This window comes from Pelobates fuscus, chromosome 3, assembly GCF_036172605.1.
Source record: "Pelobates fuscus isolate aPelFus1 chromosome 3, aPelFus1.pri, whole genome shotgun sequence".
In the NCBI taxonomy this organism is placed as follows: domain Eukaryota; kingdom Metazoa; phylum Chordata; class Amphibia; order Anura; family Pelobatidae; genus Pelobates; species Pelobates fuscus.
In genome coordinates, this window is record NC_086319.1 from 312242702 (window position 1) to 312263033 (window position 20332).

Here is a 20332-nt window from a genome sequence, read left to right on the forward strand (position 1 = left end):
ATTAAAGTAACCTGATGGAGTCCATGATTAAGACATTTTAATACGAATAATGGTTCTGGTACATGCAGCCAATAATATTACATTCTCTGGTAAATTTAATATGTCTAGTAGGTGTTACATAGTTACATAGTTACATAGCTGAAAAGAGACTTGCGTCCATCAAGTTCAGCCTTCCTCACATATGTTTTTGCTGTTGATCCAAAAGAAGGCAAAAAAAAAAAAAAAACAGTTTGAAGCACTTCCAATTTTGCAACAAGCTAGGAAAAAAAATCCTTCTTGACCCCAGAATGGCAATCAGATTTATCCTTGGATCAAGCAGCTATTACCCTACATTGAAAGATTATATCCTTGAATATTCTGTTTTTGCAAGTATGCATCTAGTAGCCGTTTGAACATCTGTATGGACTCTGATAAAGCCACTGTTTATTAGGTATACATCTAGTATATTTTTACCTGCTACTTTAGACAAGGAAAGCTGGGGTCCAGCCAAGTTTTGCTATATGCAACGTATATGATGTATATTATCATGTTTATCGATAAGTGACTGTGAAGTCTTCTGCGTTCACTAGTAATTTGGTGAAATGGCAGAGACTAACTTTTATTTAGCAACAGATGGCTAGTGTGACAATAGATATTCTGCTTCTGATGGGGTTAAAAAATGTTTATAATAAGATGTTAAAGAGATTTCACCCATACACTAAATTAACAAGCCTCTTTTCGAGACAGCTTATATGTTTTGTATTGTATTCCCCAGCTCTTTTTAGTGCTTCTCAGGTCTGAATTAGATAAATTAGAGCACATAATTCCTGCAGGTTTGTAATTCACGGTCTACTCGTGGAAGCAACAGGTGCAAAACACAACTTTGATATATGAGCTTTGAGAAAACCAAGGAGCTGTTAATGCTTTCTGCAGGCGATCATATATAATTCAAGCATCCAATGCCAGGCATCATGAGTGTTGTTATTTTTTGCAATCTAACATTTCAGATTGATGTGATAAATATACAGTGTGTGAACAATGGCTTGAAATCAGTTGGCCTAATTGCAATAGACAGACAGTTTATTAATACATGACTGCCCACATGGGGTTTTATCTCTGGAGGGCTAAGAGATTCATTTAGTATACTGTATGCCAGTAAATACGGCTAACATTTACATCTCCGCTGTTTATTCCTCCCAAAGTGCTATCTTCCCTTCTTTAATATCTACCGATTTTGATTTGTATAGTTTATTTCTCCCCATTTGCTAACAGCCTTTTTAGATTTATGGAGTTTACAATGGCAGAAAAGCATTCATGGCAGTATCACGTTTCACAGAAACCAAAATGTTTGCTAAAAGTGGCACTAAATAGCTCTGGCAATAAATATTTCAATATTAAAGCTTAACAAACATTTTTTTTTTATAATTCATGCATTTATATTTTAACAAAGTGAGGGTGGCATTCTAGGTTAATGGAGCTCAGTAATTCTTCTATTGATTCAGATTATTAAAAAAATATATTTTGTAATTACCGTTGAGTCGATGAAATTCCCAAATCATTGAAGGTATTTAAAGTCAGTAAGAAGAAGAAGTTTTTAATATCTTAAAACTTGAGAATCAATACAAAGTCCAACAACTATTGTTGTTGTACTAAAAATTGCATAGAACCATGTCAACGTGAGATTGGCAGAAAACGTCACAAGTTGTGTGAACAACAGGAAACAATTTGGACATCCAGTTCTATATCCTTTCACTACCAATTTATTTGTCAAACAACCAACCTCATAGTCAAGGCTTTTTTATTTGTGTTCTGAAAATTAACATGTATCATTATTTGTACGTCACTATAGATAAATAGTTCATTATTTAATAACAAAAACAAATACAAATCTCTGTTGATCCTCAAATTAGTGATCAAACATGACGACCAAAGTAAAATATTAATTCCTGTTATTTTTAAGTTATTACAATATTATAAAATATACAGTATATATATATAAGAGGTTGGCTTATGGATACAGAGTTTTGCCACCTATGTATACATGTTATCGGGAGTTCAGAGGTTAAGCCTAGCTTCTCTCAGTAATAACAGAAGCAATATTATACTTTTATAAAAATGGCATGAAATAAATGATTTCATTTTTAAAAAGCTCTGCTGCCAAGAACAAGGTGACCCAAAACCATTTTTGAAAGTGCAGTTAAGAAGCTTAGAAGGTACATTTGATTGGAAATCACAGTGAGATAAAATAATGGTGATCTTTTTTTTTCTTTAACATAATTTGCAGATTGTATTAATTTCTTCACCAATGAGTGAACCAGTGAACATGTTGACAAGTGGATGATATATTTTGCATTCATTTATTTAAACCATCCTAAGGTGGTTGTCTGTGCATAGTAAGTGTTGGAATCCCAGGTAGCTAGAATACCAGGAATATCAATGCTTCCAATAAGGTATATTAAAAAATGACATTTTTACCATTCCCGTGTTCATTTTTCACAGCCTTCGTGCTGTAAAACCCCATTGAACACAATTGAGCAAATTTGATATTAACAGTTAAGCTTTCAGATCACTGCACCTCACACTTTAGTGAATAAACCCCGTAAGATCTGAATACATTCCTCTCAATGAAGTTAAAGATCTAAAACGTAATAAATTGTACCTCTCCACATTATCTGCTTAAAGCGGCTTTGTAAAATTCAGAGGGCTTTGCATATTTTGCAAAGGCCCCCGGTGGTGACGTTGCTGCTTGGATTGTGGTGACCTGGGGGTGCAGCACAGGTGGGTAATACTTACCTGATGCTGCTCCTCGTGGGCATTGTCTTCTTCAATCTTCAGTTTCTGGAGCCCATGTCAGTGCTGTAATCTGAGATGTGTGCAAGAGTACAATCATGATACCTATGGACGATTCTGCAACACCATGTGAGCCTCCATCCTTTCTCACTTCCCTTTCCTGTTAAGCAATGATTAAACTGTACTTAGTTATGGGCATGATTTATTGCTCGATACTACTATTTTTCTTCTTGACAAATTAGCACATATTTAACTGCTTTATTAGTTTAGTTAGGTTCAGCCTAATGGTAATATTCCAATTACCACCCAGAGTATGTAGTGCCAGTTTAACAATTTGCTACCAGGCTATTAACATACAAGGGTCACTAACCAAACTCAGATTGCCATTTTGTTTGAGCGTTGTGTGCTGAGTTAGGTATTGGTTATTTCTAGTTACTTTTACTCATGTTCTGGCATGCTGGTACCATCTGTGCTACTGCGATTATTACCCCAAGCAATTTGTGTTTTATATTATTTTCACTACTACCTGGCCTACAAGCATCTGAAAAGCTTAAGACTGTTTAAAAAAAGGTGTAGTCCCCAGTTACATGTCTGATAGCTTGTCTGTATTCACATTTCTTATATTACTAAAAAGTGCAAGTGTGCTATATTATAGTAGTGCATTAAGTAAACGTGAACCACACTGGATACTGATTTTGAATAAGTCTTAAGTACCACATGCTATGCGTGTTACCTATATGTCTTATTGTTCATAGTGACACATCTATTTCTGTCATATCTATGATGTGTTCATACTTCTGCTTATTCTCTTGTATGTACCTTCGTAACAAATAAAAAAAAAGAAAAGAAATAAACCTCAACGCTGGTGCTCCACATTTTACTCAAGGCATTTACCATAAGACAAGATAGTCCCTACTTTGTCTTACGATACCTTTTGACTGCGTTGGAATTTCAATAAAATTATTTTATTTTCATGCTATAAGAATACTTTTTGGAGGTGATAGAGCTGCTATACTATACTTATTATAGTATTTATAGGGTAGATATACAAAGATGCACAAACAAACATATTTAAGCAGTTAAGTTATTTAAATGATACTAATATTCAAGTAGGAATACATTTAAATGCCACTAATATACCAGAGGGAAATGTAAGAACATTATGAATTCAAAGTGTTATCACTAAACAATGTTTTTACACTACACAGCTGTCATTCTAAAATATTAGCTTTTGAAATGGATTGTCAAAATATGGCTGCAAGTTTAGATTAATTATATAATCCAATATGCTGTAGTTCTCAAGTAATTAGCAGCTAGCTATCTAGGTCTAGTTTAACCCCTTAAGGACACATGACATGTGTGACATGTCATGATTCCCTTTTATTCCAGACGTTTGGTCCTTAAGGGGTTAAAGGACAACCAGATACTCAGCAATCATTCTAAAATAAAAAAGTGTACAGGAGAGGGATGGGAGATTTTGGCCCTCGGACAAGAACATTTGATGAGTCTTTTGTGCAAAAGTTACACATCTCAGTGTGGATGGTCCTACTCATGCTGCACATGAGTTATATGGGTCCGATAGATTAATTGAGATCACTATTTAATATTTATGTATTAAATTAATCTATCGCCACACTATGACTATTTATGTGTATTATGTGAATGCCTTCAGTGCCTTCTTATCTCATTCTGCAGCCACTTGTTAATACCACACCGCCATATTTAGTCGCCACAGTCTGGCAGTCTGGTCTACCCCAGTCTATCACGCAACATCTTTGAAATTGTGTTCACTTACCTCTCAAAGTCTTTAAGATCTTCAAAGATGGCCAGAAACCCTTATCACAATGCAACTATATCAGAATAAATAACTCCAACAATGCACTGTTCTTTGCTGCAACTCTAAAAATGGTTTACTTTAAAGTGTGCCTTTAACTACATGATAGGATCTAAGCCTAAATAGCTGATGTGCTCACTTAAACTCAATATATAGCCTTCAGCCTTACATCATTAGTGAAGAGACTTTGCTGCGTGGCTCAAATCTTATGTGGAACCGATTTTTATTGTAACCCAGTATAATTTGGAATTTTCACTTTTCCACATTATTGATTTATTAGTGCATGTACGGACCACAATACGCCAGGAATAAAATTACATTTGTATTGCTTTTAGAAGGATAGAAAGATACACAAGATTTACTAGTCTGACTCATGGTATTGTAAAGGAGCATAGCTTCTCATAGACAATAATGGTAGCTGTTGGGATCTGGCTTGCTAGTAATGGTGTCATTCTTGTGGAATTGGCAGAATTTAAACTGGGCAGGTTTATGATTTCTGGTGTAAATATTTTAATTTATGCATTGCTTGGTTTATCCTGGTAAAATATTTTATAAATATAAAATAAATATAAAATCTAGTATTCCTCATTGCTATTTCTTTGTTTATTTCAACTTGCTAAAATAGTTTAGATATGGACTAGTAAAAAACATTCTTGTGTAACTTTAACTAGGTGCTAAACTTTTAATGCCAAGCTTTAAAGGAACACTATAGTGCCCCACAAATAGTTAAAGGGACTTTTAGATTCCAGGGCCTCCATATTTAATGGAAAACAAACAATCAAGTAAACCCTTTATGCATCTGTAATTCAGAGCTTACACAGCCTTTTCTCTTCAACCCCATCTGCCTCTGCTGGTGCCATCATGCTCGTCCAATCGTATTTTTTATCATATTTTTATCATGGAGAAGCATTGTGGCCTTAATGCACACACAATCACCGCTATGCGTCAATGAAATGCTTCTCATAGAAAAGCAATAAATCCAATGCATAAGGACATCAAACATCAAGAACCTAGTTTGATCAGGTGGCTATCAGAGTAACAGCCACGAGAGGTGTGTTTAGCCTTGCAATGTAAAAAATCTGAAACAGCCATGTTTTAGACTGCAGGAGCAAAATGATAAGGGCACTGTACTGAGGCCACATCATTGAGATGCAGTGGTCTGGATACTTATAGTGCCCATTTAATTAATTGAGGTGAATGATTGATAGATAGACAGACAGACATACAGACAGACAGACAGACAGATTAACCAGATGAGTATCCTGTATTTATCTGCTTACATTGGGATCTCCTTATCTTTCTGTTATATGCATCCACTACAGGGTCTACAAGTTGGAACAAAGGAACTTGAGGAAATGGGAGCTAAATTCTGCTTGGGACTTCTCATTCTAAAAAGCAAGTCTGTCTACAGCCCAACACTTCCTCCCCAGGTTGTGGCTTTGCTGGAAGCAGAAAAACAAAATGGGGAATATCAGAGAACCAGGTAAGAAAGTTTGAGAAGAAAAGGGATTGGGTATGGCCTATCTGATGAATACTGTCACTAAGGTATGTACTTACTGAACTGATCTTGATAATAGGTTGTTAAAATTTACACTAAACCAGCTAGTCTAAAAAAAAATATTTCAAAATAAGCTGAGCTGGGATATATTACTGCTGCTTCTATCTAACAAGTCTAGGTCATCTCTCCTCAAATCATTGTTTGATTGAATAAACCCTAAAAGTGTGGAAAGCTAAAAACTTGTGCATATTATTTCATGTGATCTGAGTTTGATTATGTTTGTCAACTGTTTTTTTTTATTATTAATAAGCCATCTTACAAAACTTTTCCTGGATATTTTTCTTAGGTATCCAGGAAAAGGCATGCAATAGGAATTATAGTAGCAAACAGTAATATTGTGAATGCATCATCATTGTTGATCTCCAAGCGCTATTGTGAAATCAAATATCAATATAGTATCTTTAATTTTAAGCAGTACAATAAGTGCAATCACTTCCTAATTCCAACTTTTTTTCCAAATGTATGTGCCCAAGCGTATATTGGGGTTATATTCTGTGTTACTTTCTGGTACACAATATCCTTCTGCTGTTGTCATTGTGCTTGTGAGCAATATACAGCAGTGGCATTGTATTGCAAGTGGTTGCCTGATAAATGATCTGCATTTTATTTGCATTTTGTTTCTATCTTATTTGATGTTAACAAAAATCATATATTGCATAGCGTTGACATTTAACACTTGTACTGTCACATTCATGTTGCATAAAAAGATCAATTGTAGTAATGTCTGAGTAAAATAAATAGATTTTGCTTCAGGTCCCAATCATTATTACCCCAGTGATGTTGGTGCGGTATTGGTTACATGTAACATTATAGCAATATAATTTCACATACAGCAAAATGAGTTGTTCTCCTTGGGTTATCGGGTTATATATGTACATTTACTGTTGCTGCCTCAAGGTTTTCTCAGACATGTATACATTTGTTCTTTACTTGCTTCACTGTCACATTACATGAGATTCGACCATGGTACTGAAAGAAGGCAATTGATTCCTCATATAAAATTAGCTCATGGGTGTTTCAGCCATTCACGTTTGGATGGTCGATAAGCAAAGCATCCATGCACTTAGTAGCTTTACTTGGAATAGTTATGTAACAATACTTTGGAGGTTATTCAAAGTGTTATAACAAGTTGAATGGATTTGCAAAATGTTGCCCAAAATATGCTTTTCCTGAATGTTACTAAATTCTATTTATTTTCACAACTAGCATATCTCATCCTAAACCAGCAAAGTATTAAGAAGACACATAATCCTAGGCTACCCATGTTTTCAGGGACACAAATAATTTTGTCATATTTATGAAAACACATGAAAAGGGTTGCCCTGCAGTCTGTACAATTTCTACTGCAGGATTTTTCATTGCCTAATTACTCAATCGTATACATCTTCTTCTGAATTCAACATACTACAGGGAAACCCTTTTTATGTGAGTCCCATCAATATGTATATGTGATATGTGTTACTGAAAATATGGTAGATCTGGTAACCCAACCTAGGAAGGCTATCAGTTTGATGCCCCCTCTGCACACTTCATGTTCCAAATGTCATCAATTACTGAACTGGACTTTTTAACTTCAGAGTATTAACCAACACATATGAAATAGTTACTGGATGAAGTTTATCCAGTTTGTAGAGATCATATAGATGTTGCAGAGTTAGTTCTTATTCAAATATCTATATGTGCATAGTAGTTGATAAATATTGCATTTCTGAAGTCACTACAGTGGACCATATAATCAGGAATAAAAGATGCAATGTCCATGTGCATATGGAAGCATGATAACAATAGTATTAAAATCAAATTAATTTATTTGGGACTGTCACCTAAAGTCTAAATGGCCCTGTACCATATGGGACAAAGCCATCTGGCTGCATACGGGGTCATTCAGATTCCTCATTCTAGCCATGGGTGGAGACATGGGGAAGGACAGTGATCTGTTCACTCCATTACTTGTTTTAATGTTCCATACTCGTTATCCAGGGGGCTGTCATTTATTTTCTAGCAACGGCTGTCCAGTTGCAAGTTTTAACACGTTATTACAGTAATATGGCAACATTGACAACAATAGGCTTCTTATTTATTTAATTTTACTTCTTTAATGTGGCTGCTGGCGAGCAAGCACTGGACAGCTGACACATAAATAACACTTGCATTGCCATAATTTATTAACTATATGCTGGTTACCTGGTTATTTAACTATTTCCTTGCTGGCTGCTAGTAATTATCATTCACTTACATGAAAGCAAATGAACAATAATTAGCAAATGTGTATCTGCACATTTGGTCACTATTCAGTTTTAAATTTAAGCTTTGTGAATTGCCCAAATCCTATACTTTTCATTGACTTTAGTAAATATGTGATTTGCCATTATGGGAATTATTAATGGAATTTATCTAACCAGACAAAATCCAGTGTTTAGTGATTAACCCCGCTAGGCAATGCGAATCATCAACATAATATTCTGGAAGACATATGAGTGTAAAGGACGGTGGGCGTTCTATGCCGTCCTTTTGGGGCAATCCTAAACGGCATAGAGCGTCCCTGCCGTACTTTGTACTTACTGGGTCCCTGCCGTTCCCCCGACGGCAGTCGTGATCCTGGGGTCTGCCTAGGAGCTCAGGCAGACCCCCACTGCCTGATACGGTTAACCCCTGCCATGTGATCGCGGGGTCCTTGCGATCATATGGCCAGAATATTAGGCTGTCCCCCTAAAGCCTGTAAAAAAAGTTAACAATTATTAAAAACATTTTTAATAAAGTAAATAAAAGTACTTGGATCATATATATATATTTAGTGCTTTTATATGCACAAACACATACATAAACCATTAATAAAAGTGTATTTTAATATTAATTAATATTAAATGTATATAATATTAATTATATATATATTAATATTAAAATACATGTAGAATTACATTAATTTTATATATATATATATATATATATATACACATACATAAAAAAATAAAATTAAATAAAAACAATTATAAAAATGAATGTAACAAAAATTAAATACCAGTTTTAATTTGTTCTAACTGTATTTTGATATTAATATACATATATTAAATTCAAAATACATTTAGAATGGCATTATGAATACATATATATATATATATATATATATATATATATAAAGAGAGAGATAAATTAAAATAATAATAAAAAAAAAAATATATATATATATACAGATATATATATATATATATATATATATATATACATATACATATACACATATATATATTTAAATGCAACAAGTATATTTATATAATATTTTTACATGATCAAGTCATTTTACTAATTACAATTTGAGGGACCTTGCTGACAACCCAGGCTAAAAGTCCAGAGAATTTGGCTTGCAAGCCCTATAACTTTCGAGGACACCATAAATCCTGTACATGGGGGTTACTGTTTTACTCAGGAGTAGAGATGTCCCTAACAGTTCGCCGCGGCAGGCGAACATATGCGATGTTCGGTCCGCCCCCTATTCGTCATCATTGAGTAAACTTTGACCCTGTACCTAACAGTCAGCAGACACATTCCAGCCAATCAGCAGCAGACCCTCCCTCCCAGACCCTCCCACCTCCATGACGAATAGGGGCGGACCGAACATCGCATATGTTCACCCGCCGCGGCGACCGCGAACAAGCTATGTTCGTCGGCAAACAGTTCCCGGCGAACTGTTCGGGACAACCCTGCTCGGGAGACTTCACTGAACACAAATATTAGTGTTTAAAAACTGTAAAACATATAACAACGATGATATCATCATAAAATGATTTTTTGCACTTTTCACACACAAACGGTACTTCAACGGACAATATAATTGTATATTTATATAATATTTTTACGTAAACAAGTCATTTTACTAATTACAATTTGAGGGACCTGCCCGACAACCCAGGCTAAAAGTCCAAAGAATTTGGCTTGCAAGCCCTTTAACTTTCTAGGACACCATAAAACCTGTACATGGGGGTTACTGGTTTACTCTGGAGACTTCACTGAACACAAATATTAGTGTTTAAAAACAGTAAAACATATCACAACGATGATATTGTCAGTAAAAATAAATGTTTTTGCACTTTTCACACACAAACGGTACTTCCACTGACAATATAATTGTTGTGATACGTTTTTCCATTTTGAAACACTAATATTTGTGTTCAGCAAAGTTTCCTGAGTATAACAGTATCCCCCATGTACAGGTTTTATGGTGTTTTCAAAAGTTACTGAGTCAAATATAAGGCTTGAGTTTCCTTTTTCTCACATTGAAATTTGCCCGATGGGTTATGTTGCTTTTGAGACCGCATGGTAGCCCAGGAATGAGAATTATCCCCATGATGGCAAACCATTTGCAAAAGTAGAAAACCCAACGTATTGCAAATGGAATATGTCCAGTCTTTTAAGTAGCCACTTAGTCACAAACACTGGCCAAAATTAGCGTTCAATTTTGTTTTTTGCATTTTTCACACACACACAAATATGAGCGCTAACTTTGGCCAGTGTTTGCGACTAAGTGGCTACTAGAAAATATCCCATTTGTAATACCTTGGGTTGTCTACTTTTGCAAATGGTATGCCATCATGAGGGTAATTTTCATTCCTGGGCCACCATTTGGTCTCAAAGGCAACATAATTAGTCTGGCAAATTTCAATGTGTATAAACTGAAAAATTGTATGTGCTATATTTGACCCTGTAACTTTCCAAAATAACATAAAACCTGTATATTGGGGGTACTGTTTTACCTGTTAGAAATCGCTGAATACAAATATGTGTAATTTATTTCAGTAACAGCTAACAGTATTGTGACATTCACAGTTAAAATGCCATGCAGAACTAAACAAATAACATTTCTTATTTTCTCACATTTATTTTATATTTTATTCATATAAAATTATACTTAATATACAAATCTTTGATGTGACATGAAAGACCTCTTTCTCTTGAACAAAATTATATATGATAAGTGTTGGTACACATAATATGAAATAGGTGATTTACGCCTGAACAGAAATAAAGCGCAAATTCAAGTTTTTGTTTTACGTTTTGATTTGATCACAACTTGTACAATTGGCTCAGTCCTTAAGGGGTTAATATTTTTTTTTTTTTGGGGGGGGGGGAGGGGTTCCCTTTCTAAATACAGAGATTCCTGTTTAAACCAATTAAGTAACACTTTTATTATAGCATAATATATTTTATTTTTTTATTCATAATTAATCGTCAAAATCTGCATGACATAATATTTTTTATATTTATAGATTTCAATACTCTGGTATTCATGGGCCACTTTAATTTGTAAATGAATGTCTTGTCATATTAACAATGTGCAGTAATTGATATGAAAATAAATTAAACAAAAACAATTATAAGAGCTTACATATAAAACAAAAGTGACATTTCAACTACATTTCTCTTGCAATCTCTTTTCTCCTTTTCTGTCAATGACAAAATTCCATACATACAATCACATAAATACAGTGTTGCTTAGTTCAAGGACCACCATGAAGGTTCCACAGATCATTGACTGACAAATTCCAGTAACATTCAGTATAAATTATGTTGCCTATATTATATGCATGCAGTCTACTCACTAACAATCAATGCCATCTTCTCTTTGCTGTAAAGACTACATTTACTTCTGTCTTCTGTTTATAAAATACATTGACACATTGAGATGTCTCTCGGGGTAGACATGCCTCTTTGTACCTGAACATATAAACACATTAACTCTCAAGAGGCTAACATGCCTTCAAGAGTTGTACAAGCCATCAGTATGCCATTAAATAAAAGTACTGAGACTTGACAGGACATCCTTGGCATCATAAATATGCAGTGCCTTACTAAATATTAGACTATAATCAATCATTTATTTCAGACACAGAGAAAAATATTTTCCTCATATCTGAAAAATAATGGCACATATAACATATCTGCAGGTCTTTGTATATTAGAATTGTCATGCTAACCACACAACATTAATGTGCAAAGCACTGGAAATAGTGATGTCGCGAACATAATATTTTCCGTTCGCGAACGGCAAATGCGAACTTCCGGAAATGTTCGCGAACGGGCGAGCCGGGCGAACCGTCATAGACTTCAATAGGCAGGTGAATTTTAAAACCCACAGGGACTCTTTCTGGCCACAATAGTGATGGAAAAGTTGTTTCAAAGGGACTAACACCTGGACTGTGGCATGCCGGAGGGGGATCCATGGCAAAACTCCCATGGAAAATTACATAGTTGATGCAGAGTCTGGTTTTAATCCATAAAGGGCATAAATCACCTAACATTCCTAAATTGTTTGGAATAACGTGCTTTAAAGCATCAGGTATGATGTTGTATCGATCAGGTAGTGTAAGGGTTACGCCCGCTTCACAGTGACAGACCAAACTCCCCGTTTAACGCACCGCAAACAACCGCAAACAGTCCATTTGCACAACCGCAAACTCCCCATTTGCACAAGGTTGCATACCAAGCTAGCCATGTCCCGGTCCTTGTCCTCACTGATGTCATTGAAGGTCTCTTCCTCCACCCAGCCACGTACAACACCAAGGGTCCCCGAAAGGTGACAACAAGCCCCCTGTATTTTTTTTTTAAATGTACACTACTGTTACACCAGATATGAGTTGCACTGGTGTGACACTGTGCCCTGGCAGGCCCTGAAACACACACGTGTGAAGGAAACTGACTGCTATTATATTACAGTCAAAAAAGTTTTTTATTTTTTTAAATGCAAGCTAATGTGACAACAGATATGAGTGTTGCCACTGGGTAAGTGGGCACAGTATACGCTGTGAGCCTGACACACACGCTGGCAGGCAGGCAACTGCAATTAGATTACACACACAAAAAAAAAGCAGACTGATGCTCTAGCCCTAAAAAGGGTTTTTTGGGGTGCTATCCTTAGAGCAGAGATCAGATGAGTCACACTACACTAGCCTAGCTATTGATTTCCCTATTAAATCAGCAGCAGCTACACTGTCCCTCCTCTCACTAAGAATGCAGCTTCCGGGGGGCGGGGCCTAGCTGTCATGGAGGAAAGACGCACTTCGTGTGAGCTCCCTCAATATCTCACTTTAAGCAGCTATCAACAAGCGAATTTCACCCCAGAAGGGGATGACCCAGCAATGTTGCTCCTACCTGACCGACCCGACATGCTTAATAGTGGTCAGCAACTCAACAGAGTCTTACTTACCTCCGCATGGCAAGTGTGGCCTGGTGCTCACCGGGCGGGAGAGGCAGCCGATCTCCCGATCCTGGGATGCCCAGGAGCAGCTACTTCCCGGCAGGAGCTCCGTTACCCCCCCCCCTCGGACCGGTGGGGGTTATCCCGGTCCACCCCTGAGAGGCTGTCTGGAGCTAATGGACGCATAGAGCACAGCCGCCAAGACATATGACATACTCATCTGCGACTCTCCCAATATGGCGGCAGCCGCGTGTCCTCCTGGTACCAGCAAAGCATGGCAGGATATTGAATCTAAGCTGGACAGACTCTTTAATACATTTTGGACGCAAATAACAAGCAGGAAGCCCCAACAAGTTCCACCACAGCCCCAACAAGCTCCACCACAGCTAAGCGAAGCAGTCCCCATTAAAATCCACCAACGCAAAAGGCGTCGAAGACGGGTCCGGAGGCACAAACAGAAATGCAGAGCCTGCCCCACGTCAAGCACTCGCCTCCACCTTAAGCCACCACAATCCCGCACCGGACGTGAAGCACCACTGGGACAGATCCGACCACCCAACAAAACAAGCTTCCACCACCTCAAGCCGCGAACCCGGCACTCAGCCAGAGACTTGCCTTTGTTGTTCCAGGTATCAGGGACTCCCAGGGTCTGCACCTGGCGCCCAGAAGGGATCGGATGAGCACAAGCAGTAAACAGCAGCCTGCCAAGCATGTCCCACTATAGCCGATCCTCCACACCATGCCTTTGATCACATGAACTGCTCTCTGCACATTAACTAATCGTAGAGTAGCAAGCGTTTAAACATGTCATTATTCCACCTCCTAAAGAGTTTATTGTCGTAGTTCCTTACATGCCTTTACCATAACCGTTCACGTATTATGTTATTCACTAGTCTCATCTCATGGGGCGACTCACACTTGATTTATAACTAGTGGTAGAGCTGCTGATATAAATACACAGTTGATAACGTGCAAGCTACACCCTAAACATGACAGCCAAGGCTGACATACTCATCTGCGACTCTCCCAATATGGCGGCAGCCGCGTGTCCTCCTGGTACCAGCAAAGCATGGCAGGATATTGAATCTAAGCTGGACAGACTCTTTAATAAATTTTGGAAGCAAATAACAAGCAGGAAGCCCCAACAAGTTCCACCACAGCCCCAACAAGCTCCACCACAGCTAAGCGAAGCAGTCCCCATTAAAATCCACCAACGCAAAAGGCGTCGAAGACGGGTCCGGAGGCACAAACAGAAATGCAGAGCCTGCCCCACGGCAAGCACTCGCCTCCACCTTAAGCCACCACAATCCCGCACCAGACGTGAAGCACCACTGGGACAGATCCGACCACCCGACAAAACAAGCTTCCACCACCTCAAGCCGCGAACCCGGCACTCAGCCAGAGACTTGCCTTTGTTGTTCCAGGTATCAGGGACTCCCAGGGTCTGCACCTGGCGCCCAGAAGGGATCGGATGAGCACAAGCAGTAAACAGCAGCCTGCCAAGCATGTCCCACTATAGCCGATCCTCCACACCATGCCTTTGATCACATGAACTGCTCTCTGCACATTAACTAATCGTAGAGTAGCAAGCGTTTAAACATGTCATTATTCCACCTCCTAAAGAGTTTATTGTCGTAGTTCCTTACATGCCTTTATCATAACCGTTCACGTATTATGTTATTCACTAGTCTCATCTCATTGGGCGACTCACTCTTGATTTATAACTAGTGGTAGAGCTGCTGATATAAATACACAGTTGATAACTTGCAAGCTACACCCTAAACATGACAGCCATCTTTCACAACAATGTACTGCTATATACTCATACCCTCAGTGCAACTAGCCATGATATACGCACGTTCAGCCTAGCATGCTCAAATATAACACACTTCTGTCTAAAAAACATAAAAAAATAAAAATAATAATACAAAAAAGAATGCAGCTTCCGAATGAATCTAAAATGGATGCTGTCCAGGAGGTGGGAGGGTCTGGGAGGGAGGGACTGCTGCTGATTGGCTGGAATGTGTCTGCTGACTGTGAGGTACAGGGTCAAAGTTTACTCAATGATGACGAATAGGGGGCGGACCGAACATCGCATATGTTCACCGTCCGTGGCGAACGCGAACAAGCTATGTTCGCCGGGAACTATTCACCGGTGAACTATTCGGGACATCTCTAGTCAAGATAGATGCCTCTGGAATGGGAGGTACGGGTTGAGATGGTACGCATACCAGTGTCTCAGGGGCCAAATAAGCATTTCTGGACAAAAGTGTCTGATTGACCTCGGCAATCTGGTCCATACGGTGATCCTGTTCTTAAAATCTTGCCTCATTTGCTGTCCTAAACTTGCAGGGCCCATGGTCCTATCATAATGTCATGATGTAATACCCCAACACGCAGAGTTTAGGATAGCAAGGGACAAGACTAGGATATAACTTATTACCTGGACTTAGAATGGCCAGACTAAACGTCAGACAGAGATAGAGCGTAATCAGAAACGAGACGAGGTCATGGTAACAGAGAGACTACGAAAACGTGAACAAGCCAGAGTCAGGTAGATGGTAATCAGTCACACGGGCAAACAAGACAGGAAAGGGTTAAAGATATATTCAGAGTCAAGAACAAAGCCATGGTCAATACCAAAATAAACAAAATAGATCAAGGAACGCACTAAAGGGTACTGACACAGAAACCACGATAGGACAAAGTGGATAGGGCTAGGGAAGTTTAAATATCCTTTAACATTTGATTGGCCCACGTCATGCCTACGCCCCCAAACGTTCGTGTGTGGGGGTGCTGGAATGACGTGGGCCAATGGGAGCCTGAATCAACTTTTGGCTCCCACTGCCCCTTTAATAGTGAGCTCGTGACTCGAGCCATGCTCCTAGTGCCAGGCGGGCCACCTGACTGATCACTGCGGTCAGTGCACGCGGCTAAGTCAGAAGAGGAGATCAAGCCGCATTGGCTCGTGTGGAGGCAGGAGTGATCCAGCCACGCGCGGCTCAAGCTTAGGAGCCAGGTCGGTCCCAGGATAAGGTAAATACAGCCACAACCACTTATCCCAATCACACACCTTTCCTAACGTCCTATCCCATTAAAAGCATATTACCGCGTATTTAATAAAACAGATAGACCCCCTACTTCATCCAGGCTACCGATCGATGGTTCGATATTCTGAGCCCTCTCTGATTTACTGTACATGACTATTCGATATTCCCACAAATTTTATATAGCATTTTATGTTTGTTTGAGACCACCTTAAAAATATTGGATATCGCTAAAAATAATGATCACTATATACTTTCTCTACAAACCTCTAAAACGAACCAAACTACTCATCCATCCGCTATACCACTTTATCCCACCTAGAACTAGTTCCCAGTTAAAATACTTGACTCTTACTTACCCACACTCAGTCATGCCACACACATTTCACCACTACTCTCACTGAATCCCTCTGACTACGGCTAACTTTATCTTCTACATCAGAACACTACTCCTAAGATTGGGTTGTATCCATGTCTCAGGTCTTTCATTTAGAATAGGGGCAGCTTCGGTCTCCTTCAACACTGACATTCCAGTGCATATTATTAAAAGATTGGGCAGATGGAAATCCTCAGTCTACAACCAATATATTCCTCATCCCGAGAAAGAAATGAGGAAAGCTTTTAAAAGTTTGGCTTTGTAATTTGATGCAATAAGTGTGTTTTTCTTTAATACCTTTTCACCCTCTTTGCATGAACCCGATTTACATATATTACTAATATGTTTTTGAACATATATATTATTTTATTCACTCACTCACTCTCTGGGCCGGCCTAAGACATCATGCTGCCTAGGTCCAACGATAAATGACTTTGGGGGGGATAATGTATAATAAACACAGGTTACTGGCTATGGGGGGATAATGTATAATAAACACAGGTTACTGGCTAGGGGAGGATAATGTATAATAAACACAGGTTACTGGCTATGGGGGGATAATGTATAATAAACACAGGTTACTGGCTATGGGAGGGATAATGTATAATAAACACAGGTTACTGGCTATGGGAGGATAATGTATAATAAGCACAGGTTACTAGCTATGGGAGGATAATGTATAATAAACACAAGTTAATGGCTATGGGAGGGATAATTTATAATAAACACAGGTTACTGGCTATGGGGGATAATGTATAATAAGCACAGGTTACTAGCTATGGGAGGATAATGTATAATAAACACAAGTTAATGGTTATGGGAGGGATAATTTATAATAAACACAGGTTACTGGCTATGGGGGATAATGTATAATAAACACAGGTTACTGGCTATGGGAGGGATAATGTATAATAAACACAGGTCACTGGCTATGGGAGGAATAATGTATAATAAACACAGGTTACTAGCTATGGGGGGGATAATGTATAATAAACACAGGTTACTGGCTATGGATGGATAATGTATAATAAACACAGGTTACTGGCTATGGGAGGATAATGTATAATAAACACAGGTTACTGGCTATGGGGGGATAATGTATAATAAACACAGGTTACTGGCTATGGGGGGATAATGTATAATAAACACAGGTTACTGGTTGTGGGGGATAATGTTTAATAAACACAGGTTACTGGTTGTGGGGGGATAATGTATAATAAACACAGGTTACTGCTATGGGGGAGATAATGTATAATAAGCACAGGTTACTGGCTATGGGGTGGGTAATGTATAATTAACACAGGTTACTGGCTATGGGAGGATAATGTATAATAAACACAGGTTACTGGCTATGGGAGGATAATGTATAATAAACACAGGTTACTGGCTATGGGAGGATAATGTATAATAAACACAGGTTACTGGCTATGGGGGGATAATGCATAATAAACACAGGTTACTGGCTATGGGAGGATAATGTATAATAAACACAGGTTACTGGCTATGGGGGATAATGTATAATAAACACAGGTTACTGGCTATGGGAGGATAATGTATAATAAGCACAGGTTACTGGCTATGGGGGGGATAATGTATAATAAACACAGGTTAGTGGCTATGGGAGGATAATGTATAATAAACACAGGTTACTGGCTATGGGAGGGATAATGTATAATAAACACAGGTTACTGACTATGGGGGGATAATGTATAATGAACACAGGTTACTGGCTATGGGGGATAATGTATAATAAACACAGATTACTGGCTATGGAGGATAATGTATAATAAACACAAACACAAAAAAAAAAGAATACAGCTTCAGAATTAATCTAAATTGTATGCTGTCTAGGAGGTGGGAGGATCTGGGAGGGAAGGTCTGCTGCTGATTGGCTGGCATGTGTCTGCTGACTGTGAGGTACAGGGTCAAAGTTTACTCAATGATGACGAATAGGGGGAGGACCAAACATCGCATATGTTCGCCATCCGTGGCGAACGCGAACAAGCTATGTTCGCCAGGAACTATTCGCCAGCGAACCGTTCGGGACATCACTAACCTGAAATTGACATCAACATTTTAAACCTCAGGTTGTCATCTGTGCTATTTTTTTCCCAAGACATTAAGAAAAAAAATTATACTCTGCACCATTTCTGGCCCAAAACAATGTGCGACCTGGATCAAGAACAAGATGCAACACCTGCTCCACAGCCACCGAAACTTGATTCACACCCACAAAAAATGCTCTTCCCATATTTATTAAAACATAAAAGGAAACTTACCTCTGCCCCAATTCAATATTTTATATTCAATATCCCTGCCATTGTTTCCTGTATTCATTCTCTGCTGCCCTAATTTCCCTGTCCTCTTCTCGGGTCCCTCTTCTCATATCTTCTATTTCTCCTACTTGTGTAGCATCCTATATGCTAGCCAAGAACCGAGTGGCAGGAATGAGCAAGATAACCCTCTTTCAGGAAGATTTATGCTCACTCACTGTGCATCTCCTCCCGCAAGCTTTGTTTGTGCTTGCAGGTGAAGTACAGGACCAATATGCTGACAATAAAGCCTGCATGTTGACATCATCAGTAAGAATTGACCTGCTTGAAGTCTACTCAAGCAGAGGCAATCACTAGACATAGGGGACAGCAGTGGAGCCTGGATGCTTCAGTGTAGCACTCATAGATCCTCTTGGATTGATGGTCCTGAGAGGAAGTTGTGAAAGGGTTAGAAGGTTTTGTTAAAAATTATGGGAGTACCAGGTTGTCTCTAAGATCAATATCGGTTGACTTTTTTTTTTTAAATGTATTTCTATTTGGACCTTAAACCCTCAAAGACAATATCAACTATGTGATAACATCAAATGGTTACTTAAAGGACCACTCTAGGCACCCAGACCACTTCAGCTTAATGAAGTGGTCTGGGTGCCAGGTCCAGCTAGGGTTAACTAATTGTTTTATAAACATAGCAGTTTCAGAGAAACTGCTATGTTTATCAATTAGTTAAGCCTTCCCCTTTTTCCTCTAGTGGCTGTCTCACTGACAGCCGCTAGAGGCGCTTGCGTGATTCTCACTGTGAAAATCACAGTGAGAGCACGCAAGCGTCCATAGGAAAGCATTATGAATGCTTTCCTATGTGACCGGCTGAATGCGCGCGCAGCTCTTGCCGCGCGTGCGCATTCAGCCGACGGGGAGGAGAAGAGGCGGATCGGAGGAGGAGAGCAGGAGGAGAGCTCTCCGCCCAGTGCTGGAAAAAGGTAAGATTTAACCCCTTTTCCCTTTCCAGAGCCGGGCGGGAGGGGGTCCCTGAGGGTGGGGGCACCCTCAGGGCACTCTAGTGCCAGGAAAACGAGTATGCTTTCCTGGCACTAGAGTGGTCCTTTAAGCATTCTATTCAATATGCAATGTTCTAATCTTTCCCTCTCACCCAAAAGAGACTGATGCTTACTAACTATCCAAACTATTGTTAGTAATATGTACAATAAGTTTAATAATGCATGAAAACTGTTTTTAAAGGAAAATAGTTAACAATATTTTACAGATTTCCACATAAAACATGTAATTTC

General features: G+C 38.7%; 1 protein-coding gene across 1 annotated transcript in view; it reads left to right on the plus strand.

Moving 5' to 3' along the window:
• The window catches only part of AGBL1 (AGBL carboxypeptidase 1), a 707263-nt gene that overhangs the window by 501248 nt on the left and 185683 nt on the right, over positions 1-20332 (plus strand). Inside the window, exon 22 of the mRNA XM_063448878.1 lies at positions 5926-6086. Coding sequence (XP_063304948.1) covers positions 5926-6086 — 161 coding nt within the window. The remainder of the gene's footprint in view (positions 1-5925; positions 6087-20332) is intronic.